Below are 27725 nucleotides of genomic sequence, written 5' to 3'. Positions count from 1 at the left end.
TTGACAGTTATTTGAGTGTCACCTCCTGGCAGCAATAGGGGAACAGTCCAGCTCGAACACCTAGCCTGGCTGATGAGGGCTGATACCCTGAAACCAGTCCCAGGATGCTTCTTTACAGTCCACGGAGGACCTGGCCTGGCAGTTCGGGCTGAACTGTTTCCATGGGCAGCAGGGTCAAGACTGATTTGCATATGGCTGGGTCCAAACTGAAATGGCATGGTGAGTAATAAAACAATGGAGTTAAACCTAGATCTGTGACTGGGGGTGAATGTTTGACATTGTTCAGCATTCCACCCATCAGTTATTATTTTTGCATTTGTTACTCTACGTGAGAAGGATATGCCCATACGTGGGCCCTGTGCTCACTATGCCACTGGATTCAAGCTAGTCTGGCTGACGAGGGGTGATGCCCCAAAACCGGTCCCAGGATGCTTGTTTTCGAGTCCAGAGAGGACCTGGCCTGGCAGTTCCGGCTGGACTCTTCCCATGGGGAGCAGGGCCAAGACTGATTTGCATATGGGTAGGCCAAAATTGGAACAGAGTGGTGAGCAAAAAAACGATGGCTTTAGGCCCAGAACTGTGACTGGAGGTGAATGTTTGACATAGTTCAGCATTCCATCAAACATCTTTTCATTTTGCAATCCAACTTTGCAGCAAAGCTTCCCCATATACAAGAGCTGGACCTCTCTGAGACTTAAAATAGCCTAATTCCAACACATCGCTATTCAACAGAAATAATAATGTTTGGTTACCTCAGCTATATATCTTTTCCTTCAAATATGTATTATGCAGTATCTGTAATTAAACGCCCTCCTTACTGATACACAATCCTTCCTTCCCAGCTCGCCGGCTCTTTCCATAAATGCTCAATCTAAACTTAATTGGACACGATTTTCACATATATGACTAACTGTTATCGGTCTGTAGTGATAAAGATCTTTGTTGGTATGTTATGGATACATTACTATGTAAAGCGCTGGGAAACCCGCAGGACTTGTGTGCGCTGTACAGAACTGCAAAGAAAGTAGTCATCTCCTCTCTTTAGACACTTTAGGAGCTTATATGTAAAAATGGGCAGCACCAATGTAAACAAGCAAGGCTACTCTATGGTACTGGGACCTACAAGAAAAAAATAGGAAACTGCCCTGCTCTAGGAGAGTTGGAGCAAAGGCTCAGGATGGAAATGTGTCTTCTGTTCCATGCTCACCCAACCCAGCTTATCAAATGCTGCACTGAGAGTCTGTAACATTAGCAAATAGAGCGCGGTCATAAACAGGAGAACTGGATCATTAAGGAGGTGTCATTCACGAGGGACTTGCTGCAGGTCTCAGTCCTGCATATTCTTGTGCTTGGGAAGCACTCAACCCTAGATAGTTGATCTTAGATATTTTGTTGAGTTAAACAACATAGTAAAAGAAATCAGGACGACCTTCACATATATTAGTTGGACCATGAGGTTGACTCACTTTTGTTGTTGTGCTCCGAAATGGGCAAAAGACATATCGTTTCCTCAAAATATCCGGAGCATTCCCAGCGCAACACGAGGATCCCATTTGGTCTCAGACATATTCAGATGACTGATTGGATTTTAGCACGGGGCCAAAGAGGCTCGTTCCCCTGCCATCAGCTGTCACCAACTTTCTGTCTCTCCATAGCATGATAGCGGTGCTACGGCTTCTTCTGTAGGTGGGAGATGTGGAGTACCTCTTTCAGAGTCTACAAGCTTGTTATGTGGGGCAATCTGAGACCGCACTTGGACACCACCTGGTTGGCTCAAGGTACAAGTCCACTGACAAGAAAATGCCAAGTCAGAGCGCATTAACTGAATGTTTTTGGTATAGTTTATGTTGCCACAAGAGACTTTAAAGTAGGAGTGTGCAGAACTTGCTTTTGCTTAATTAAATGAAATTATGGCAAAATGATGTGAAATTATGCATAATTAAGTGCAATGCAAATCCATCATTTTACTCTATATTTTAGTGTAAAATGCATTTGTGCATTAATTTTTAACATGAGAATGCATTTAAACAAGTGTACCATGATCGACAGCTGCTCGCATTTTGTTTTTCCTGTCAGTTAGCAGTAAATTTTCATTGTGAACTTGCCATTCGCTGTCAAATTTTACAGTGGACGGTGCATAATTAGTCAGACGCTTTCCTCAGTTTTGAGAGGTCAGCCTCTGATGCGGATGTTTGATATTAACTGATGTTTGATATTAACTGAGCGAGAAAGCTGTCAAGAAAGTTACAGCTTAAACTAGTGTTTTGCAGTCTGATACTCTGCTGCTTTGGTCCTGTGGCTCTACAGAGTTTCATTTACTATGAGTTCTCGATGGGTCGATAGTTTGTGGACTTGGTTCTGGTGTTTCAGTTTGTCTCTTTCAGTAATTAACTACACTTTTGCTCATTAAGTTTATTTGGCCTGATCATGACTCTGTTACTCTTTTGGGTCGAAATGCTGTTGGCTGTTCTGACAATTGGATGGGGTTCTATCCCTTCATTTCAAATATGGTTTAGACTGATGCATTTGCTAAAAAAGTACAATATTCTATTGTCGGTCCTTGCTTTTAACACACTATGTACTATTCAATGTGTACTCACTGTGTGATCACTTGAGCACTGTTTTATCTTTAAGTTCTTTATTTGTATATTGTTTCTGTTTGCTGAAGTAATATTAATATATTACGTTCTTTAAAAACAGCTTTGTGGGTACCTTGTTTTGTTGAATTCTTGTTGTGTTTAATTTTTGATAGGAAAATGATTATAGTGTTTTTTTGTCTTATTACTTGTTATTTCAAAATAATGTTTTGATACCCCTTCACCTGGAACCTTTGCTATGTAGTCACACTAATTACGCAAAGTGGCATAATGGCGGAATTTCATGTAACAAGCACAGATATTCCCGGAAGTAAGCAAATGATGCCGGTGTAATTTAAATTTTACCCAGGCCTATTTTTAACCCTACTAATTCTGTTCATAGTTTTAGTCTCTATAAATGATACAGTGCGAAAGGGAAAAAATGCGTTCCTTGAATCACAGTACTCCTGCTATGGTATTTTCCATAGATTCACATGTGAACCATCCTTTCCTCGACATGTAGCTAACTAGCACACTTGTGATTTACAATTCATAAGGGCCTCTAAGGAAAAGGAAACAAAGCTGGGGGCCCATCCAATTTTGTGGACAAGGTAGAAAGGTGAATAGTCTATAGTGCTAAATGTCATTCCTTCTACACTTTTGTGTAGAAATTGCCCAGGATTTTTAGCATGCCAAAGGTAACCCTTAAATCCAATCAGTCTGTAAAAGTGTTGGAGAAACACAATGATGTACATAGCTTTTTTGTAAGTTGTGAAGCATAGCAAAGGTTAGAGGAAGCTTGAATTGGAATATAGGAGCACAACAATGCCCAAGTTGTTGAGCTGACTTCTCAGTTTCGATGGATGAAGATTAGCTCCTTGGTAGATATAACGTCCAGGGTGTAGATATATATAATGTCTCTCATGTTGATAAATCATTTGCGTTTGATACCCTTTGATGTCTTATTTTGGTTGTGAAAGACTGAGCTATAAAGCATGAACTAGGCGAATTGGCTGTGCGGTATTAGTAGACTGCCACCAATTTTATGGAAGAGGTCTATATAAAATAAACCTGCAACTTGGTAAGTTATCAAAGTATATGTAAATAGGCATGCGTTGTAGAGTCAAAAAGTAATATTACCAGAACTGTGATGTGACGTTTGCAAATGGGACCCTTTATTACAGTCTTTCTTGCATTAAGGGTTCTTCAACGCACAAAGTAAGATAAAAACCAAGTAGAATACGAGATCATTTGAAAAGAATTCTGTAGAATTGTAGGATTATTTGATAATTCAGGGCCATCATACATATGAAGGGACAGTGGAATTGTGGTTAGGGATATTAAGAGTGCAACACATCATGCAGTCCTTAACTCCTGAAAGAAAAGTAACTCTAAAACTCCCCAGTGCAACGACCTCCTTATCTCCCATTAGATACAAACATGTTTGGTGTAATTTAAACATTTAGAACATAAAATGGGGATACTTTCAAAGTTATCTTAAAGAGAAAGGAATCTGTGGCAAATTACAAGACTACCGCCACCTTCGTAGCAGAGTATTCCACCCACAAAACTCTAAATAAGGCCCTTAACCTTACTATTTTGACAGTTGGTGGTTAAGTTGGAAGCTGGGGCTGTACACGTCTTTCCATTACCCACCCCTTTAAACTGTTAAGTTGATTGTTTAAACAGTTAACCTTTTGCCCTTCTCCCTAGCCTCTTGCCTTCTCTCTTTGAGATTACTTCCTATAAAATACAGTCCTCCCTGGATCACAAAGATTAAAGTAATACATAGATGCTGTACAATATACATCTTAATTGTGGAATGCTGCCACCACCATTTGAAATCGGTCACATTTGCTGTGTGTATTTCACATTAATCAGTTTGCTAAGATTAAAGCAACTAGAATGGAGTAAAAATGCTAATGGTTCAATGGCTTACAGTTTTGCTTTGTTTTTAGCAGCGTGGCTGGACTTAGACTAATGTATCCTTCCCAGAAACTCTGTGTAATCGTGTGATCTACCATCAAAGGCGTAGTGCTACTCGTGCACAGGCACACTTAAGGCAATTCAGTGTCTTACTGGGCTCCAGACAGCGCTGTGGGTGGAGGATTTAGTGGAGCTGAATAGCATTTACACAAATAACATTACACAAATGCACAGCTTAAAAAATAGCATTACACAAATGTCAAAGTATACTCTGCAAAAAGTAACAATGAAGTAGTAATATTAAGCCGTGTCTTCTTTTTTTGGTAGGATGCTCTTGCAGCTTTACAAACCCCTGGGGGCCCTCAACCACGAACAGGGAGCTTGAGCACACCCCTGTCAGAAGTCATTGGCAGAAATATGAAAGTTGCTTTAGCAAATAGCACCCGTAATGCAGCTGCCCTCTCTGCCAGTCCTATGCTGAAAGCCCCAGAGAAAGAAAAGGTAAGTTAAATTGCAGAGTTTTCTGAAATATGTATTAAGGTTCAGGTTCCCACTCGATTTCAACTGCGATAAATACGCTGCTAATTAATTTGCTTATTAATTTGCTAAAGCCAGCACACGTAACTGTATCTTTTGTATGTAATGCCTAGTTGTGAATTGTTCCAGTCCTCTTTATTTCTCTCATTCATACAATCTTCTATTTTTTTTGCCACCTTCAGTCTGAAAGTTCAGTAAGTCTGGCAAGGTGGCTATCTGATGGTCATCTCTGCCTTTCGAGCACTACTGTCTAGATGTTGAAATTAAAGGCAGATATTTTAGTGGGTTAGGCAACCTTTCATGCTCACGCAGCAATCCTTCCACCACCTCTTGGGTAGTCCTGCTTGATATTTAGTTCAAACATCATCTGCATCTGTTAAAGAATAGTGAGTTAATGTAGGAGGCTGGCCTGTCTGGTAGTGGTACCAAAGGTACTTACACCTTGTACCAGGTCCAGTTATCCCTTATTAGTAGAATATAGGTGTTTCTAGCAGCTTAGGCTGATAGAAGGTAGCTATGGCAAAGCATCTTAGGCTGAACTAGGAGACATGCAAAGCTCCTACTATACCACGTATATCATATGCACAATATCAAAATAAAACACAATACACAGAGTTACTAAAAATAAAGGTACTTTATTTTTATGACAATATGCCACAAGTATCTCAGTGAGTACCCTCAGTAAGAAGGTAAGTAATATACACAAGTTGTATGTACACAAACCAAAAATAGGTAAGTAAGAGTCAGAAAAGTAATGGAAACAGTGTAGAATTACAATAGGTTGCAATAGGCAAGCATAGGTCTAGGGGCAACACAAACCATATACTCCAAAAGTGGAATGCGAATCACGAATGGACCCCAGACTTATGGAAGCTTGTAGAGGGTCACTGGGACTGTAAGAAAACAGTCAGGGTGTCCAAGATACCCCACCCCAAAACCCCGAAAAGTAGGAGTAAAGTACACCTACTACCCTAAAAGAGCACAATAGTCATGATAGGGGGATTCTGCAAGAACAACAAACACCAGCAGTGCACTGAAAGCGGATTTCTGGACCTGAGGACCTGCAAAGCAAGGGGACCAAGTCCAATAGTCACGACAGTGTCCAGGGGGGGCAGGAGCCCAGGAAACCCCGGATGAAGGTGCAAGGAAGCTGCCTCCGGATGGAAGAAGCTTCGAATTCTGCAAGAAAGAAGAGGACTAGGAACTTCTCCTTTGGAAGGAAGATGTCCCACGTCGCGATGAAGGTTGCAGAAGTGTTCCCACGCAGAAATACCGCGAACAAGCCTTGCTAGCTGCAAGGGTCGCGGTAGAGGTTTTAGGTGCTGCTGAGGACCAGGAAGGACCAGGATGTCGCCTCTTGGAGGAGGAGACAGAGGGGTGCTCAGCAACTCAGAGAGCCCTCACAGAAGCAGGCAGCACCCACAGAAGTACTTGAACAGGCACTTAGAAGATTTGTGAACCGGAGTCCACGCAGAGTTACAAAAGAGGGTCTCACGACGTCGGAGGCCAACTCAACGGGTTGAGCACTGCAGGACAGAGTGCTGGGGACCCAGCTAGGCTATGCACAAAGGAAATCCTGGAAGAGTGCACAGAAGCCGGAGCAGCTGCAAATCATGCAGTACACAGGTTTGCAGTCTAGCGTGGGGAGGCAAGGACTTACCTCCACCAAACTTGGACTGAAGGGCCACTGGACTGTGGGAGTCACTTGGGTAGAGTTCCTGTGTTCCAGGGACCACGCTTGTCAGGCTGAGAGGGGACCCAGAGGACCAGTGATTATAGTCTTTTGGTGCCTGCGTTAGCAGGGGGAAGATTCCATCGACCCACAGGAGATTTCTTCTGTGCTTCTGGTGCAGGGTGAAGGCAGGCGACCCCCAGAGCATGCACCAACAGGAAACAGTCGAGAAAGCCGGCAGGATGAGGCGCTACAATGTTGCTGGTAGTCATTCTTGCTCCTTTGTTGCAGTTTTGCAGGCGTCCTGGAGCAGTCAGCGGTCGATCCTTGGTAGAAGTCGAACAGGGAGATGCAGAGGAACTCTGGTTGCATTCGTTATCTCACGAATTCCCCAAAGCAGAGACCCTAAATAGCCAGAAAAGGAGGTTTGGCTACCAAGAAAGGAGGATTGGCTACCAAGAAAGGTAAGAGCCTATCAGAGGGGGTCTCTGACGTCACCTGCTGGCACTGGCCACTCAGAGCAGTCCAGTGTGCCCCCAACACCTCTGTTTCCAAGATGGCAGATGTCTGGGACACACTGGAGGAGCTCTGGGCTCCTCCCCTGGGAGGTACTGGTCAGGGGAGTGGTCACTCCCCTTTCCTGTGTCCAATTTCGTGCCAGAGCAGGGCTGGGGGATCCCTGAACCGGTGTAGACTGGCTCATGCAGAGATGGGCACCATCTGTGCCCATCAAAGCATTTCCAGAAGCTGGGGGAGGCTACTCCTCCCCAGCCCTTCACACCTATTTCCAAAGGGAGAGGGTGCAACACCCTCTCTCAGAGGAAATTCTTTGTTCTGCCTTCCTGGGCCAGGGCTGCCTGGACCCCAGGAGGGCAGAAACCTGTCTGAGGGGTTGGCAGCAGCAGCTGCAGTGGAAACCCCGGAAAGGCAGTTTGGCAGTACCAGGGTTCTGTGCTAGAGACCCGGGGGATCATGTGATTGTCCCCCCAATACCGGAGGTGACAATTCCATGATCTTAGACATGTTACATGGCCATGTTTGGAGTTACCATTGTGACGCTATACATAGGTAGTGACCTATGTATAGTGCACACGTGTAATGGTGTCCCCGCACTCAAAAAGTCCGGGGAATTTGCCCTGAACGATGTGGGGGCACCTTGGCTAGTGCCAGGGTGCCGACACACTAAGTAACTTGGCACCCAACCTTCACCAGGTGAAGGTTAGACATATAGGTGACTTATAAGTTACTTATGTGCAGTGGAAAATGGCTGTGAAATAATGTGGACGTTATTTCACACAGGCTGCAGTGGCAGGCCTATGTAAGAATTGTCTGAGCTCCCTATGGTTGGCAAAAGAAATGCTGTAGCCCATAGGGATCTCCTGGAACCCCAATACCCTGGGTACCTCAGTACCATATACAAGGGAATTATATGGCTGTATCAGTGTGCCAATGAGAATTGGTAAATTTAGTCACTAGCCTAGAGTGACAAATTTAGAAAGCAGAGAGAGCATAAACAGTGAGTTTCTGGTTAGCAGATCATCATTGATACAGTTAGGCACCACACAGGGAACACATACAGGGCACATAGTATGAGCACTGGGTCCTGCCTGGCAGGATCCCAGTGACACAAGGGCTAAAACAACATACATACAGTGAAATATGGGGTAACATGCCAGGCAAGATGGTACTTTCCTACAGTTACTTACCTGTATTTGTAGCAGTTCAGCAATGGTATCTTATATAAATTCAGATGTGTGCATCCCAGTCTCCCTAGTGAGTTGCTTGCCCCTTTTTTATTGCATGTTTATTTTTACATGCCACACAGTTTGAGCAAGGGAGCTGCCTGAGGGAGGGTTCGCTGAAAGAAAAGAAGCTGAATTGCACAGCATAATTAAGCAACCCAGGGCCATTAATTCCTGTATAGAGTCTGAAGCTCAAGAGATTAGCCTGGTAATTGAATTAGAGAGGAAATGAAGTGGACAGAAGCAATGAATGGCACCTCCTGCTGGTCAGCTAATTTGAACTTGTTGGAGTCTTTGCCAAACCCAACAACATAAAGTAAAACAAAAAAGGGTATCTTTTTCAACCAATAACATTCTTTTTAAGATCGGGTGCATGTAGTGTATTTTCAGGCTTTCTAAAGTTCACACCTCTTCGAAAGATTCTTCCTTTCTTACCCATTTCCATTCTTGACTTTGTTGTGGTTGCTTGTGTTCTCTCCCTGTTATATAATTGCAATGCGGCCTGTGAGCCCCTGCTTACTAGGTGTCAAATTTACAGCAACTGTGGAAAATTTCCATTCAGCTGGGATGTGATTCAATCTTGCCATTTCAGCTCGCCTGGCACCCTCTGCCCTCCAATGAAGCACAGCATCCTGCTTTAGGTCCCTTGTTGTACAATTCTGTCCTTAAAGAAACGGGCCTTGCCTTTGACAGACTTGGTGATGATGTTATGCATAGGACCATTAGATTGACTAAGTATTTTCCAGGGCTGTTAATATAAATGGACGTGATGCACTGGCGTGGCATTCAGAATGCTGGTCCAAGAGCCCTGAAATGCCCTCACTCTAGTATTTTGGTCTTTTGGGGCTACATTCGATATCGGATGAGCCTGTGGGCATTCATCTTCTGCTAACCCCCTGCTCCTTACTTTACCCTCATTTCCTTGACTTCCAGTGCCAGGAAGCATTTAAGTGAGCAGTTAGCAGTTAAAGTAATTTAGGAAGAGACTGGTCACTGAAGAACAAAGTACATGCACAGGTAACTGAAGCACTGCAACAAAGGTGTAAAGAACTAAAACACTGTGACGTAAGTAAGGAAACCAAAAGACTAAATGCTTCGTACATCTATAGAAAAGAATGGACATTAGGCTGAAGAGGAGCAAAACTGAAGGACAGGAACTGAAGCTCACAAGCATAGGGCAGAATTATAGGAAGTAAGGCGAAAGACTGAGGATTTTGGGCAAAAATTGCTACAGTATAGAAAGCCATATCTCTGCTTCCGGTGGAACACTTACTGCTTCAGTAAGAGAGAAAGCTTGGCAATGCAAAGCATGCAATGACAGTCTCTGTCTGGAAGCTTTAACAGTGGCAGGTGCTGGTAGTAGGAGCACTGGAAGCAGGTAATATACCCTTGCAGATTGCTTATGACAACAGAGCTTTGCAAGAAAGTGTACAGTGGGTACATCAGCATATTGTTCACGGATAAAAAGGACACATAGTGGAAGAACAAGATGTTCTGGTTTCTTATCGCTTACAAGAGTTAATTCCAAGGTATGTTTATGTGTAATTTCTGCAGCTGTACACACACTGTGCACTAGGAATCTCCCAACTTTCTTCCGCTGCCTGTAACATGTCAAAACTAGTCCCTTGGAAGGAAACCTAGGGAAGGAATTTAGCCCAATCGACTGTTCATCAGCCCAAGGATCTTTTAAGTGGCATAGACCTTGATGTAGATTCTGTAAGTGTCAAATCTGTCAAAATTGTATGTCATATTAAGGACAGAAATTCTACTTGGTCACCAGCATACAACAAGCATTTACTGTTATTGTTTGCAAATTGTATATATCAAATTCAAGATAGGCTCAGAACATTTCTAACCTTTGATACTGTAACATTAAGAGGGCATGGGTGATGCAGAGTAACTATATCAAATAATGCTTAGTGAAGTTTAACAGTTTGGATGTAGGATTGATTTTGCTGGCATTTGACTAATTATTCAATGTGGTTTATATATTCATCCATGGAACTATTTTGTAAGACTTAATTTGAAATAACAATTTTATCCTCTTTCCGCATTTACTGAGAGCAGCAGGAAGTGAGGCACATCCTGCAGAACCAACTTTAAACCCTTATGCTTTGCAAATAAATCATAGAAAGTAAGAATGTCCTCACCTTAACGCTGTAGTATAAAGACAGTTTGCTATCATTAATTTGATGTTCTCTTTATCTAAATAGGAAGAAGACCCAGGTCCTCTTGCTAACGTTGTAATTTGTGTCAGTAAAAAGTTAAGCAAGAAGCAGGGTGAGCTGAATGGCGTTGCAGCCTCTCTTGGAGCAGATTACAGGTACAAATCACCACTGAGATTGATTTTCGATATTGTACTTGTCGTAGTATCCACTATGGATCAAATATGTAAACCTTGAACTTAGTATCTAATAAATTCAATTTTATTAGGTTTAAAATACCTTTAAAACCTTAGCACTTACTGAACTGTCATTGTAGAAGAGCAATGATAGAGATAAAATACAGCGCAGTGAATTAACATGTTATTGAAAAGCATATAATGTACACACGTTGTTTCAAATAATCTAGAACTCTATAACTGGTATACATCTTTTTATTCTATTTACCGTTCATTGTAAAAGCAAACATAACTTTATAGAGCCAGAAAATGTTAAACGACACAGATTATTAGGTTATGGACATATACTGAACAAATAAATATTAATCAAGAATTGACATATTGGTTTTTATGTGGTTTGCAGGGGATGAAACATTTCTCAGAATTAAGATTCACACTTACTCAATTGCTGTTACAGAAGTACAATAAAACAGTGCATTGTGATAGCAACCCACTCAAAAGACCTTGATACCCTTACCCCCACCAAGAGTGTGGTTCATACTACATTCAATTTAGGCTTTCAAACTGGAGGGATAAAGCATAACTTGTACAACAGCACATTGATTGAATTCCTCAAGTGCCTACATGGGGATACCTTAGTCCAAGTCTGGTATATTCCAGGTGGGGATTATACCCCTCCTTTTAAAGTCTGTAAAATGGTCAGACAGGGCTGTATCTTAGCCCCCTTCCTTTTCCTTTTTAATATCAATGCCCTTGAGCAAGTTCTACAAGCTAAAGAGAAGGATCCACTGAGGGTTGACAAATGGACCGGTTCCCGTCCTCCTTTATGCAGACGGTGCTGCGCTTTTATCATGGACTGTGTACAGGCTTCAGATGCTGTTGGGCGCTTTTAATGAGTTAATGGGGACCTTTGTTATGACCCTCGGACCCAAAAGAACTGATTCCCTTAGGTTTACCACTAATGGGACTTTCATTAGGAAAGTCCCACATTTTAACTGTCTTGGGAGTATACTGGACTTTTGTTTTAAATGGGATAAGCTTCTGGCCCAGAGAAGGCACAGGATGACAAATGTGGTTGATGCTGTTTTTAAATTTGCCAGGAGGCTTAAGCAAAATCCTATGAGTGAACTCATCTCCCTCTAAATGTCTAAATGCCTTTCCCTGGGCACTTATGGAGCTGGAGGCTGGGGGTATGTAGATAGCGATCCTCTACAAATTGCTAAGAACAAGTTTCTTGCCAGATTTTTTTTTAGTTCCCAAGAGTACTGCCAATATAATAACGCATACAGAGGTTGGACTACCTTACATAGAAGATTTGATTAATGTGGCGCATCCTACTATGAGCAAAAATTCGGAGTTCCCCCGCACACAACATTTTCCAGTCAAGTCGTGCCCGATCGTACAGGGAGTGCAGAATTATTAGGCAAATGAGTATTTTGACCACATCATCCTCTTTATGCATGTTGTCTTACTCCAAGCTGTATAGGCTCGAAAGCCTACTACCAATTAAGCATATTAGGTGATGTGCATCTCTGTAATGAGAAGGGGTGTGGTCTAATGACATCAACACCCTATATCAGGTGTGCATAATTATTAGGCAACTTCCTTTCCTTTGGCAAAATGGGTCAAAAGAAGGACTTGACAGGCTCAGAAAAGTCAAAAATAGTGAGATATCTTGCAGAGGGATGCAGCACTCTTAAAATTGCAAAGCTTCTGAAGCGTGATCATCGAACAATCAAGCGTTTCATTCAAAATAGTCAACAGGGTCGCAAGAAGCGTGTGGAAAAACCAAGGCGCAAAATAACTGCCCATGAACTGAGAAAAGTCAAGCGTGCAGCTGCCACGATGCCACTTGCCACCAGTTTGGCCATATTTCAGAGCTGCAACATCACTGGAGTGCCCAAAAGCACAAGGTGTGCAATACTCAGAGACATGGCCAAGGTAAGAAAGGCTGAAAGACGACCACCACTGAACAAGACACACAAGCTGAAACGTCAAGACTGGGCCAAGAAATATCTCAAGACTGATTTTTCTAAGGTTTTATGGACTGATGAAATGAGAGTGAGTCTTGATGGGCCAGATGGATGGGCCCGTGGCTGGATTGGTAAAGGGCAGGGAGCTCCAGTCCGACTCAGACGCCAGCAAGGTGGAGGTGGAGTACTGGTTTGGGCTGGTATCATCAAAGATGAGCTTGTGGGGCCTTTTCGGGTTGAGGATGGAGTCAAGCTCAACTCCCAGTCCTACTGCCAGTTCCTGGAAGACACCTTCTTCAAGCAGTGGTACAGGAAGAAGTCTGCATCCTTCAAGAAAAACATGATTTTCATGCAGGACAATGCTCCATCACACGCGTCCAAGTACTCCACAGCGTGGCTGGCAAGAAAGAGTATAAAAGAAGGAAATCTAATGACATGGCCTCCTTGTTCACCTGATCTGAACCCCATTGAGAACCTGTGGTCCATCATCAAATGTGAGATTTACAAGGAGGGAAAACAGTACACCTCTCTGAACAGTGTCTGGGAGGCTGTGGTTGCTGCTGCACGCAATGTTGACGGTGAACAGATCAAAACACTGACAGAATCCATGGATGGCAGGCTTTTGAGTGTCCTTGCAAAGTAAGGTGGCTATATTGGTCACTGATTTGTTTTTGTTTTGTTTTTGAATGTCAGAAATGTATATTTGTGAATGTTGAGATGTTATATTGGTTTCACTGGTAATAATAAATAATTGAAATGGGTATATATTTGTTTTTTGTTAAGTTGCCTAATAATTATGCACAGTAATAGTCACCTGCACACACAGATATCCCCCTAACATAGCTAAAAGTAAAAACAAACTAAAAACTACTTCCAAAAATATTCAGCTTTGATATTAATGAGTTTTTTGGGTTCATTGAGAACATGGTTGTTGTTCAATAATAAAATTAATCCTCAAAAATACAACTTGCCTAATAATTCTGCACTCCCTGTATTAGATTGGAACATGGGGCCAAAATTGCTTGGTTAGCCTATAACAAAAAATCACTTTTAGAACTGGGCACCCCAGACTTGTTTCTGTCACCTGGGGAAATCAATGTTGATTCAAAAACTATTATCCGAACCATTTTTCAGAAAAATAGGGATTTGAAATGGGCAAATAAATCTCTGTATATGGATACTGTTTGTTAGCATCTAGAAATCCCATCTCCCAAACATAGCGAATAATATTTGTTGTGGATCCCTAATCAGGAACACAGGTTCACCTTGACGCGTTTCTGGTTGTCCACATCTCACTATCTGGCAGCTTTCCCTGTATGAGGAAGTTGGTTTTGTTCACTGTCCTATCCTCGATATGATAACAATAGCCAGCAATCTCTTATTCATTTTATGTTTTTGTAGGTTTTATTCTGTCCCTGGAGTTCAATTTCTGCGTCCTATTAGAGGTTCTTATAATATTAGATCTGCAAGACTGAGCCTGAAATGTTCTCATTGTCTGAAAAGCGAGCTTGTCATGCGGTAATTAGTTACATTAGCCGCACACTTAAGATTAGGATAACTTTGGGGGTTCCTGACAATTCATTTTTATTCCCCTAAAGTTGTCGTTTCTTTTAGATAAACTGGTCAGTACTGGTATATGTTGCTATGTATAGCTTGTCGTGTCTGCATTTTGAACGTATTTTAACTGACTGTTTGATATCTTTTTACAGATAATTTTAGCCAGAATAGGTATTTGACTGATTGAATAGTTTTACTCAAAAATGGTATGGTTTAGTGATTTTATTAAATACATCTTGGACCATCGGTATTTTAACATTTCAGTACCAAACCCAATTGGTCTAAAATCGTTTGCAACAATATGTGGTGTAGTGAAGTCGTTATATATAATTTTCTCAGTCATATATTCATGAACATTATACTGGCAGTCATCATTATACTGTCTTACCCTTCCTCTTCACAGCACATACATTGAGTGTGAGCCATGTTGAGAAAACAGGCCACTGTGTTATTATTTTTAATTGGACAAAAATTATTAGGCCCACCCCCTTACTACGAGAGCATAAATATGACCATTTACCCTCAGGTTAGGTTTGCAGGACCACAGTGGTTGAAGTTGGACCCCACAGTAGAGAGTGAGAAACAGAGACTAGGATCCTGATGAGCAGAGTAGGACTCTGTAATGAAGATTAGCAATAATTAGTCCGAACATTGGGTCATCCATGTCACAGTCTTATATTATTGTGATACCAAGCAGTGGAAATTCTTCGATTGACCATCTTTGGCAGTTGACCACTAGTCATGATCTCTGTGCATCTTCTAGTTGCAGAAAAGTACTTAGAACGGGCAGTCTGTGCAAGAAATAAGAAGATTTGGAATTACAGAAAGCCTTTATTTGAAAGCCTTTTGTGCCATGGCAGCAGCAGTTCAGAAAAAGTGCTAAGAACTTTTCACAGGATATGATGGAAATTTGCAAGGATGTCAAAAACAAGACTCTTCTCTGAGGTTTACGTTTTGACAAGCAGTGTGATACATTTTATCTCAAATCTTGCAGGAGTGAGCTACCAGTACAGCTTAATATTGGAAAAGGGAATAGCGGGCCAGATGTACAAAGCTTTTTACCACTTGCAATCAGAATTGCTAAATCAGAGGGTTTGTAACTGGTAAAAACTTTTCTAATTTACTAAATCCATCTAGTGATTTGAAAATGTTTTCTGAATCAATAAATGGATTTAGAAATGAATACCTATTCACAATTTGGAAGGGATGCATTTTTGGCATCTCTTGCAAATTAAGAAACCGTGAAATTGTGTATCCAAGGCTTGCGACCAGAATTCCAGTCACAAAACATTGACCAGTTACCGACTCCTAAATTGGGCTGGAAACTGATTCCCAAAGGGTAAGCAGTCCCCTTGTGATCCCTTTGCCTTTGAGAATCATGGTAGCAGCTTCATGGGGAGTAGGCAGTGGTCTGCCTGTTCTCACTGCAGATTTTCAAAATGTAAAAAAGTTTTTTTATTTTTTTTAAAGCAGCCCTGTTTCCTTTAAGGAACTCAGTCTGTTTAAAAAATAAATAAATAAATAAATAACTAAACATTTTTAAAATACTTTAACAGGGTTAATGGTAACATCTCCTTTGCAGGCCACCATCCTGTAAAGGTAGCCAATCAGAGGGAGGTGTAATTAACGACATGCCTAATACTATAAATTAGTAAGGTCATTCTGCAACCATGCCGATTCCTTATTTTGCGAGCCACCTATTAATACATTGGCTGGTTCATAAAACAAATTACTGTTTGCAAAAAAAAGTTCAAGTGCAGTTTGCGACCGCTACAGTAGTACGTTTGAACCATGGCTCCTTAGTTCAAACAAAGAAAATCCACTTGTCATGTGAGATGTGTTCACACATTTCTCCTGAGTTAACTCCTTACCCTTTGCCATTGCAGATAGAATACCCTTGTTTACATTTCTATTGACCCTTTCAGCAAGGCTGTTGCAATACGAAGCATATAAAGGCGCTCGCGTGTAGCTCAATAACCTTTATAGACCAGAAATTTAATTTGTCAAGACCTAAATTGCACACCATTATCAGTGGTGATAGAAGATGGAAAGTCCTATCTGAAACAACAGGTCCTAAAAAACTCCACAGCGATCTTGGTTGGTGGCTCCTTAATGACTCTCCACCTGTGATGTGTGTGTCCTACCTGATAAGGAGGTGCCCTACACAGTTGGTGTTCTGCTTTCATCCAATAAACCTATAAATACAATTACCTCGCCATCAACCAGGGGAGACAGCTGATAGGGCAGGAGCCCTTTAAACATTTCTTCGCGCTCCCGCTGCGCGGGGAACGCCATCAACCAGGGGAGACAGCTGATAGGGCAGGAGCCCTTTAAACATTTCTTCGCGCTCCCGCTGCGCGGGGAACGCCATCAACCAGGGGAGACACCTGATAGGGCAGGAGCCCTTTAAACATTTCTTTGCGCTCCCGCTGCGCGGGACGCGCGCGGGCGGCGCCCGGGCGAAGCCCGGGCAAAGGGCGGGCCCCTCTTGCGCCCGTCATCGCCAGGAGGAGACTGGGCTGGGCCACCCCCCTAAAATTATGGTCTTTTTATATTTAGTTCTGGTATAGAGGCCTCTGGCGCTAGTGGTGTAATTTTCTATTACCTCTTATTTTACAGGGGCTTCTTTTCCTCACAACATCATTTGTACTTGATAGTAGGCTTTGGGGCTGGGCTATTTTCTTCTTACAATTGTGGTTGAAATTACTTTACTAGGCCACTGGACAGACGACATGGGGAAGAGGAAGGCCGATGAGGTAGCAGTATCCCAATCTAGGGTTAAAAAACCCAAGAAACGCTCTGCCGGGAAAACGGAGGGATCTTCAACCACTAATTTACAGCAATTCAAAGCAATTGATTCACTGTTTGAAGAGGTTGAGGCTATATTGAGGAGTCCTTCCGTTGTTGGTCCTTCTAGACCGGATACCACTCTTTCCAAAAAGATTCCAGATCTCTTCAAGAAAAAAACCCAGTCACATAGAATAGAGGTTAAAGCTGATTTACACCCTTTTCCTCAATCCCAGGGTGTAACCCCTTTACCTCCGGAGTCCTCACCATCCTTGGTGGGGATAAATGGTCATCTAGCTGAAGAAGATGCACCCCATGTGAGGTGCGCGTCCCCTCCCCCTATTACCATTCCTTGTTCAAATAGGTTTTCGGTTTTGGCCTCAAATCCTGTAAGTCCTGGATACCTACAGACCTTATGCGAAGAAGGTTCTGTTAAAAACTCTCTGGATGCAAAGATGGGCAATAACGAAGTTTCCCAGTTGGGTATTATTTCTCTGAAATTAGATGATATTAAAAGTCTATTGGTAACTTTGATGAACAAAATTGCTGGACTTCAGGTTCAAAAGTCTGGTTGTAACTGTAGTGTGCCCTATAAGTCTGTCCCCTCGCCTGATTTTCTGATGGAATCCACAAAACCCAGTCCCCTCAGTATAGGTGACAAAATGACATCTTCCTCTACACACAACACCGTTAGGTGCATTAATGATAATTCCCCAACATGTGGCAGGAATGGTAGGTTTGTTTCTCAATCCATGTCTTCCGCATATGAGCGAATGTCACAATCAGGTGTAAATAAGGGTGGATCAATTTTTGGACGGGGAGATATAGATATTTCACGTCCAAAAACTTCTCAGTTAAATCCAGGAGGAATATCCTCTGTAGTAAGCTGCTGTGTTAGTCCCCGTCCAGTCACTAATCCTGATCATATGACACTATCGCAGACGCGCGTCCCTAAACAAAGGTCTAGAAGGAGGAGGGAAGTCGCGACTATCTATTTAACTAGGGTACCAAAGCTACCTCAGGGTAACAGAGAGTCGAGTGATTCACTAATTAACAAAGTGATTCACTGGATTCGTTCACAGAGGAATTGTCTCTCTGTTATCCGGTCTGATATATGTGAGGCCCACAGATATAACCAGTTAGGGTCAGAATTTGATTACATCTCGATTCTCTTCAATGATTATAGTCTAGCTAAAGATCTCCTGGCCTTTGATGCACGGACACGCACACTATGTATTGGTAGGGTATCGAATCTTAGACTTAGCAGTCAGCCGCCTGGGGCCCCGCTATCCAGAGAATGTTGTATATCCGGAATTATAGCAGCTGGGGCTATTCCCTCCCCAGTTAATTCTGTTACTTCTAAATATGAGAACCCTTCCCCCTCACTCTCTGAATTGGACTGACTGTCTGCCCCCTGTACAGTGCTTCCAAAAACAGTAAATGATGTGTGTCAATCTATAGGGATTTCGACTCCTGCCCCACTTATGAGAACAAAGTCAATATCTCCACCTCCTAAAATTAACATCATGTCCTGGAATGTAGCAGGAATCAAGCAAAAGCTGGATGACCCGGAATGGGTAAGCCTTGTAAACAAACAAGATATTTGTCTCTTCCAGGAGACATGGACCAAAGAACAGTTATCCTTACAAGGCTTTACAACCTATTTCTCTACTGCCCAACCTGCCTCTGGTGGATTTGGAAGACAGATAGGAGGTTTAATGATTTTATTGAACAATAAGTTAGAATGTGATCACTCTGTGATAAAGTTTAATTCCTTTGATCTGCTGGGTGTGCAACTTACATTCCGTCCTGGCTTTAAAATGATAGTTCTGAATATTTATGCTAGATCTGTTCCCCGTGGGTCTGAATCAATTGTTCTTTCCCAGTTGACGGACTACATAGACGTTTTGGACCCTTCAGTTTTTCTGATTATAGCAGGTGATTTTAATTGCTCTTTTGTGTTGGACAACTCCATTAGCAATCTGACTTCTGAGGAGGACGAACATTGGGGTATTCCCCAATCTAAAGAAATGGTACTTTCGCCTGTTTCCTGTGTTGCATTCCAGATGTCTTCCCTTTGCCTGAACTATGGCCTGAGAGAATGCAATGGCCGCACTAAATCTGACTCAGAGCGAGCCATTACTTTCAAGCGAGGGCTTTCCTTTAGTACTATTGATTACATTCTTTTGGACATTAGGCTATGGTCAAGTTCACTTGATATGGAAATTTTACCTCGCTTGGATAGTGATCATAATCCTTTGTGTCTTGTATTGACTAATCATGCATTTTTAATAGTCCAGCACTTAAGGATTACTAATGTTCCATTCCCTCATTTGAACCATAGACGCTCTAGGGTCTGCTGGCCAAAGGTTGAATTTAACCCGTACTTGATTGGGGAAATTTACTCATCTTTTTTCAAACTCTTTGTAGATTACGAGGATCAAGAAGCCTCGGATATTCCTATTATGGCGATCCACACTAAAATGGTCGATTCCCTTCAGGGTATCTTCTATAAGGAAACTTCCTTTAAATCGAGACCCGCTGACACCCTTCGCAGGGACTGGTATAATCAGGATTGTGCGCGAGCAAGATCCACCTTAAAAGAGGCTGTTAAAAATTCTACGCATGCGGCTATTAAAGAGGCTCGTTGTAGGTATGCTAATGCCCTGAAGCGAGCCAAAAGAGACTGGGAGAATGAGACATGGCAGAAACTGCTTGCAGCAGTCCAAAGTAAAGATGATAGCTCTTTTTGGCGGTTGTTGACCTCCAGTTCAAAAAAGGGTAAGGATGATATTGGGTTGCATATACAGCCCGAAAGATGGGTGTCCTACTTTTCTGAAATCTATGCTTTGCCTGTACAGCAAGCTCTGGAGGACCCTGCACATGTCGAGTGTTGGGCTGCTAATAAGATCTCATCTGAGAGAATTGTTTTTACCTTAGCTGAAACCACAGCTGCTATTGATTCTCTGAGGCCAGCAAAAGCCCCTGGCCCGGATAAGATTCCAGGGGACTTGTTCAAATCAGAACCTAAGATATGGGCATGGTATATCAATTTATTGTCTAATGCCATAGCAGCTGGCAGCCCTATTCCAGAGTCTTGGCGTGGTGCTGAAATAATACCGATTTACAAAAAGGGTGATACAGGGTTGCCTGTAAATTATCGACCAATTAGCCTTATTGATATCCTTCAGAAGACGTTTGCCAAACAAGTCTTAGAGAGGCTTACTGATTGGATTCAAGACCAGCAAATTTTATCTCCCTTACAGGCTGGGTTTCGGCCCAAAACTAATACTATGGACCAAGTTTTCAGGCTGTCACTACTGTTCTGGAAGTATGTCACCTTATCTAAGCAAAAACTCTATGTGGCTTTCGTAGACTTAAGATCTGCATTTGATCTTGTCCCAAGAGAGAAACTGTGGGAAGTATTAAACAAAATTGGTATCCCAGGGAACTTAGTGCATTTAATCCAAAGATTACATGAAAAAACATTTGCACAAGTAAGATGGAGCAATCAGGGGGAACTCACAGACAAAATAGACATCAAGAGAGGAGTGCGCCAGGGTTGCGTTCTTGCCCCAACGCTATTTACACTGTTCATCAATGAGGTGGTGCAAGTCGTGTCCAATTGTCAAAATGATGCCCCATCTTTGAATCACCATAAAATTCCAATTTTGTTATTTGCCGATGATTCTCTCTTGATCTCCAGAACCCCTATGGGCCTCCAGGTACTCATGGACAAGTTCAGTTCGTTTTGCGGTGACTATGGTCTGGAACTTAACCATAGCAAAACTAAACTTATGACTTTGGGTTGTGGCCCCACTAAGAGATATTCAATATTTTACAATGGAACGCCCCTAGGTTTGGTAAACTCTATAGATTACTTGGGGGTGAGAATTAGCAACAATCTGCATTGGGGGGCCCAAATTGACAAAAGTTTGGCTCGCCTGGTACAGTCATCTGGAGCCATTCTTCGTTTTCATAAGTCTACTTCTGAGAGAGTGATTACTCCAATTATTAAAATGTATAGAGCAAAGGCACAAAGTGCTGCGGTCTATGGGGCAGAAATTTGGGGGTCCTCAAACACTGGCAGGCTTGCAGTGGGGGAAAACAATTTTGTGAGGTCTACTTTGGCCTGCCCTCGCAGTACCCCACTGCTGCCATTGTTCTGGGACCTTGGCCTTTCACGTATCTCAGATGTAGTTGCCCTACGACCTCTGCTTTTTTGGGTCCGTGTTTGGTCCACCCCTGAGTTATCTACTTACAAGGAGTCTATCCAAGACATCTTGGATAGACCAAATGTACTCACCATTCCCTGGTTTAATCACATCTCTAAATGGTTTCATAAATTGGGTCTTAGTGAGCTATGGAGTCATCCAGAAAGTATAAGGAAGGAGCAGAAGAATCATTTGAAAACTGTATACTGGACTTATGTCAGGGAAAACTATCTGCTGTGCCCTACTCACGGCAGATTGACCTCACAATTTTTTGATTTTAAATGGTATCCGTCTTTTGAATCTTTTATGGATATAATTCTTGACCCATTAAGTAAGAGTTTATATATCCAGTTCAGATATGGTTGTCTGCCTCTCAAATCATATGGCAGTAAGTGGAGTGCAACTACAAGATCTGATTTTTGTCCGAGCTGTAACCATAATTCAGAATCCATTGTACATTTTATGTTTTCATGTCCTGCCTATTTGATTGCGCGTCGAAAATGGTTACGGCCAGTGTGTAGAAATATGGGGGTAAGACATTGTATTGTTGCCTTAAGAATTCTGATGAGGGAAAGTCCCCCCCCCTTACCCTGTGCGGTTAGTAAGTACTTTACAGCTGCCTGGCATGTACGTATTAATCGCTTGGGGAAAATTGCTGATGCGGAACTCACTTCAAAAATAAGGACAATATGAAAAATTGACAATGGAATGTTTTAGTCATCAAATCTTAACCACACACCTAGACTGGAACAAAACCCCATGATTAATTTAAATGACAGTCAGTAGGAGATTAGGTGTTTGGTTTTTATGTGTTTTAAGGCCGTAAAGGATGTTCTTCTTTTATTCCTCTTATTTCCTTTTTTTAACTTAATTTTTACTTATCTTTTATCTTTTTACCGGTGGTTGTTTTGCTTTTATGGTTGAAAGTAACCGAATAAAGCTATGTATTGATGATGATGACTCTCCACCTCACCCATTTGGAGTAATAGCCCTTCAGAGGACTTGGACTATGGTAAGAGCATGAGTGCTGCCATGCACTTCAGGGAAGGGTTCCGGAATCAACAGTGTTTTGCAAATTTCAAAAGATTAATCACATTTGGAGGAATCTGTTTGTGTTGACAAAACCAAAGACCATCTCAACTAATTAAGGCCACCACAATACTGATCTTATTAATTTTATTGTTTCTGTCTCCCATAAGTGTCCTTTGTGATCGACCTTGATGATTTTCATCCTTTTAATTTCTCCCGGCATAGGTTTGTCTTTTCTTAACAGGACTTCACCTTTTAGAGAAATTTCCTCTTTCACTTTCCAAATACTTGTATATTCATAGATAATGATTTTTCATGTGGCCAGCTCCTTTGAATGAACTTTTTAACCTGATTGAAAACGACAGCAGGCTTCATACCGCTCATTCAAACCTCCTCACCCACTTCCTCCATAACAGTCTTCACAGCATGAAACACAGATCAAAACACCCTAAAAAAAAGTAGTTGTATCTTAATCAGTTGCCCCACTTGCCAGCCTGAATAAGAAATCAGCTCTGTAATTCTCTTTCCCTACATATACTAAAGTTGTAGCCATATCATTTGGATAAAATCCTATTCAATCTGGAAGAGACTGTACCAGTGATGTTACCAGAAAGCAGAAAGATAAGAGGTTTATGATTAAGTGTCTGCACTGTAGGAATGTTTTGAATTGCTCTCTTCTCGCATGCTCCCTCTATAAATAAAGGTACTCCATGACAGTCTAAGTCAAACCATCAGACATTTGCTAGGCTAAAAAAAAATGGATTTGTTTTTTTTTCATGAGAACTTCCATGGGGGAAGTAAGTATTGAAAAACTTCAACAAAACGTACATAATATTCACATAGTCCCAAAAACGAAGCTAACTGGTTTTTACTCTTTGGAAAGGGTTCTTTTTTTAACAGCGTAATAAGTGATTCTTTGGGCTTTAATCCTACATCAGAACTTCTGTGCCCTAAGTACTCTACTTCTTACATAAAAAAAAGAAGATTTTATCATTTGCAGCCACTTTGCTCTGTTCTGAGGAATTTCACCTTGCTGAAAATGTTAATTTTGTCAAGTGATTATACAAACATCAGTAAATGGTCGTAGAGTACAGCTACAAGTTCCAAAATCGGTTTTTGAGTCTTTGAAATACTGAGGCTGCTGAGGAGAAACCAAAAGGCATGCCCAAATAGTGTCAGGAAACTGTACCCTCACACTCCAAGATAGAGTAGGGGACCTTGTCTGTCCTACTGAAAGACGAGCCCTAGACTAGTGAAAAATCATCCGAACATGAGAAGAAGAATCGTAAGGACAGCGAACATAACTGGTTAATCATATTAGATACAAAAATATTAACACTGATTGAGAACATCCAGAAACAAGTTTTGAAACTTAAAAAGATAACATGGCCTACTAGGAGGCAGCTGGAAAAAGATTTGCCAAGCAACTATGAGGCCACGCTAACCTGAGTGGTCTTCTGTTTGACACTCTCATAGCACCTTGGCACAGTGGGGTTTAGTTTGTAAGGCATCCACCCCCATCCAAAGGCTTTGTGTGTGCCCCTCCAGGTTTGGAATGGCACAGATGTGGCAAGCCTCCCGGGAGCGCTCCCCCAAACAACAGATGAAGTAGGGAGGTGCCCCGCATTGCCCATTTTTAGTTTGCAAAGGCTGTGTCTGCGTCGAACCACCACTCATTAACCATAATGAGATGTGCTGCCATACAGTATGAGGTTATTATGGTGTTGTGATGCCTCTGTCATGTGTAGATTTATCACATTTTGAAAAAGCTACCCTATGCAGTCTGGTGGCTTTGTAGGAATTTGAGTAGAAGTGATTCAAGTCTCTTAAATGAGGTCTGTGGTATAGTAAATGGATAGTTCTGTAATTGGCAGAGCAACGTGTGGAGGGATACCATTTTGTAAATGGCGGGCGCCCTATAATGGATAGTGGTAATGTTGTCCAAAATCCCAGTTCAGGCAGTGTTTTTGGGATCTTGGACGTGTGCAGCAGAGAAAACTTTCAAGTAGAGTTGTGTATTAGTGCATGTTGGTGAGTCTTGTGTGAGAGTATGTGTGAGTAGAATGCCAAGGAACTCTATGTAGAGACTGAAGATGACTGGAGACAGTATGGCATATGGTGGAAATCCACTGGTTGTAGGAAGCTTTTGAGCCTTGAGGTACCCACATGAAAAACTCTTGTTGATTCGAAAGGTAGGTGGAGAACTAGTGAAGGACATTGCCAGAGAATCCCATTTGAGACTCCAGGGTGAAAATGAACGTTAGATTATTGATTATGTTGAAGGCAGCTTATAGGTAGAGTAATATCAGGAGGAAGAAATTATCTTCCTCTGTCGCCAGGAGAGCGACATCTGTGATGTGTGAAGTAGTGGTTTCCATGCTGTAGTGTGATCTGAAGCCAGATTGATAGCCAAGCAGGAGATGGTTAGTACTGATGTTATCTTAGAATTAAGCATGGTCTGCTTTTTCAATATTCTTGTCTGTGAAGGGTAAGTGAATGATGGGGCAGTAGTTGGCGAGGTCATCATGATTTAATGTAGGTTTGTTTAGGAGTGGGAGGATTAGCTGTCTTGAAAGCTTCTGGGAAGATGAATGATTGAGGGAGGCTTTCACAATGGTGAGTAGGATGAAGGACAACTTCGGGTAAGATCATCTTCACTGGAAGTGGCTCTGAGGGAGTTGAGTATGTCTGTGAGATCTGTGAGAAATGGGGCTTTGACGGATGATCATTGTGGCATTCTACAAGGAGCGGGCATTAAAGGATTCCATGGTAATGATACAGATATTTAAATCTTGAAATCATTGAACACTAGCCCTGATAAACATTCTGGATAGTACTTATATAACTGCCTAAAGAGTATTCTTTTCACTACAACTCTTCGTTTTCTTGGAACATCACGGGGAATGATAAGTGTTAGAAATGGGGTCTTTAGTTGGAAGTCGGTTTGCACCCTCACTCTAGTCAGGATAAGGGAGATACCCGCTGGGATAACCCCCTGCTTACCCCCTTGGTAGCTTGGCATGAGCAGTTGGGCTTATCTCAGAAGCAATGTGTAAAGCATTTGCACACAATACACAGTAACACAGTGAAAACACTGCAAACGGACACCCACCAGTTTTAGAAAAATAGCCAATATTTATCTGTGTAAAAGAAGACCAAATACGATAAAAATCTAACATACAGTAATAAAAATATGAATTCTGCAAGATTTACTCAAAATACAGTTCCTTGAAGTCGATAGCTCCACCTGGGGCTATCACGACATCGTGATCAACAAAACCAACAGTTCAGGCCAGCCACGGCGTCTAGAAGACCCGCAAACAGTACCTATGAAATTGCAGGGCATCGTGATCCTCGCGGTGAGCTCCGGAGATTGGCATCGCTGGTGTCACGGTGTCGGTTCCAGAGTCAGTGCGGGAGTCATCAGGCCCTTGAAGTCACACGCTTTGCAGATCGAACTCCGGGCTGATGAAGTCAGGAGCGCTGGCGTGGATGGCGTCTTGGCTGCGGTGCGAAGTGGGACGATGCAACGTGCAGTGCCCACAGGTCACGGTGCAGGCAGCAGGTTGGTGATGGCGTCCAGCGGCGTCAGTGAGGCCAAGGCTGCAGTGTGAAGTGGGATGGTGCGAAGTGCGGTGTCACTAGGTCACAGTGCAGGCAGCGGCGTCATCGTTGCTGAAGCTCTGTTGACGGTAGGCCCAAGCCGGTGTTGCAGGACGGGACGGTGCTTCGTGAACCTCACGAGCGGTGTCAACAGTCCACGGTGCAGACAGGGATGCCTGAGAACGACACTGGAGTCGATGGTCCTGGCGTCGGTGGACCGGGGATGCGGTGCAGGACGGGACGGTGCTTTGTGTACCTCACAAGTGGTGTCCATAGGCCACAGGGCAGGCAGTGGTGCCAGTGCCAGCAGGAGTGGGGTCATCCGGGAAGCCCAGGCTGAGGTGTGAGCAGGTGATGCCGGAGTGCGGGCCCACAGGCCGCGGTGCGAGCAGTGGCTCGGTGAAGTCCTATGACTGCGTTGGTGAGACCAGGGTCACGGTGCGAAGTGGGGCAGTGCGGCATCAGCAGGTCACTGTGCAGGCCAGTGGCGTCGTTGATGGCGTCGCAGTGGTTTTTCTACTTGAACAGCACAAAACACACTGTTCCCAGTGCTGGTGGAAAAGGAAACTGAAGTCTTTGATATCCCTGAGACTTCCAACAGGAGGCAGCTCTACTCCAAGCCCTTGGAGAACTTCCTCAAGTAGTACACACAGCAAAGTTCACCCTTTGCACTCTTTGGAGGCAAAAGCAGCTACTGCAGGCCAGTCCAGCTAAGCAACACAGCAAAGGGACAGTACTCCTCCTTCAGCTCTTCTCCTGGGCAGAGGTTCCTCTTGATTCCAGAAAGATTCTAAAAGTCTGGGGTTTTGGGTCCTCTTCTTATAACCCTTTCTGCCTTTGAAGTTGGCAAATTTCAAAGCAAAGTCTCAAGTGTTTGCAAGATCCTTCCTTGTCCAGGCAAGGCCCCAGACACACACCAGGGGGTTAGAGACTGCATTGTGTGAGTGCAAGTACAGTCCTTCCAGGTTTAAGTGACCACTCCTCCCCCCACTCTAGCTCAGATGGCTCATCAGGATATGCAGGCTACATCCCAGCTCCTTTTGTGTTACTGTCTAGAGAAGAGGTGTGAGCAGCCCAACTGTCGAACTGACCCAGACGGGGAATCCACAAACAAACAGAGTCACAGAATGGTTTAAGAAAAAAGAAAAAAATGGCTACTTTCTAAAAGTGGCATTTCAAACTCACAATCTAAAAATCAACTTCACTAAAAGATGTATTTTTAAATTGTGAGTTCAGAGACCCCAAACTCCATATTTCTATCTGCCCTCAAAGAGCATCTGCGCTTTAAAGTTATTTAACCCATTAGCTGCTGGGCCTTTTCCCCCCCAGTGCTGAGCCCTTTTTTGGCTATTTGGGGTAGTTCGCGCTTAGGGCTTCATAACTTTTTGTCCACATAAGCTAACCACGCCAAATTTGCGTCCTTTTTTTCCAACATCCTAGGGATTCTAATGGTACCCAGAGTTTGTGGTTTACCCTGGAGGAGACCAAGAAAATAGCCAAAATACAGTGAAAATTTTGTTTTTTTCCAAAAAAATGGGAAAAAAGGGCCGCCGAAGAAGGCTTGTGGTTTTTTCCCTGAAAATGCCATCAACAAAGGGTTTCTGGTGCTGAAATCACTATCTCCCCACCTTTCAGGAACGGGCAGACTTGAATCAGAAAACCACATTTTCCAACACAAATTTGGCATTTTACTGGGACATACCCCATTTTTACTATTTTTGGTGCTTTCAACCTCCTTCCAGTTAGTGACAGGAATGGGTGTGAAACC

The 27725-nt window shown here is 42.7% G+C and overlaps 1 protein-coding gene across 1 annotated transcript in view; it reads left to right on the top strand.

Annotated features, from left to right (window-relative positions):
* TOPBP1 (DNA topoisomerase II binding protein 1) overlaps positions 1-27725 on the top strand; it is a 287854-nt gene that overhangs the window by 104744 nt on the left and 155385 nt on the right. The window contains exons 15-16 of the mRNA XM_069211909.1: positions 4830-5003; positions 10667-10776. Of these exons, the coding sequence (XP_069068010.1) occupies positions 4830-5003; positions 10667-10776 (284 nt within the window). The remainder of the gene's footprint in view (positions 1-4829; positions 5004-10666; positions 10777-27725) is intronic.

The sequence above is a fragment of the Pleurodeles waltl genome, chromosome 10 (assembly GCF_031143425.1).
Source record: "Pleurodeles waltl isolate 20211129_DDA chromosome 10, aPleWal1.hap1.20221129, whole genome shotgun sequence".
Taxonomy (NCBI): domain Eukaryota; kingdom Metazoa; phylum Chordata; class Amphibia; order Caudata; family Salamandridae; genus Pleurodeles; species Pleurodeles waltl.
Note: the sequence above shows the minus strand (reverse complement) of the source record. Positions and strands in the feature narration are given on the sequence as shown.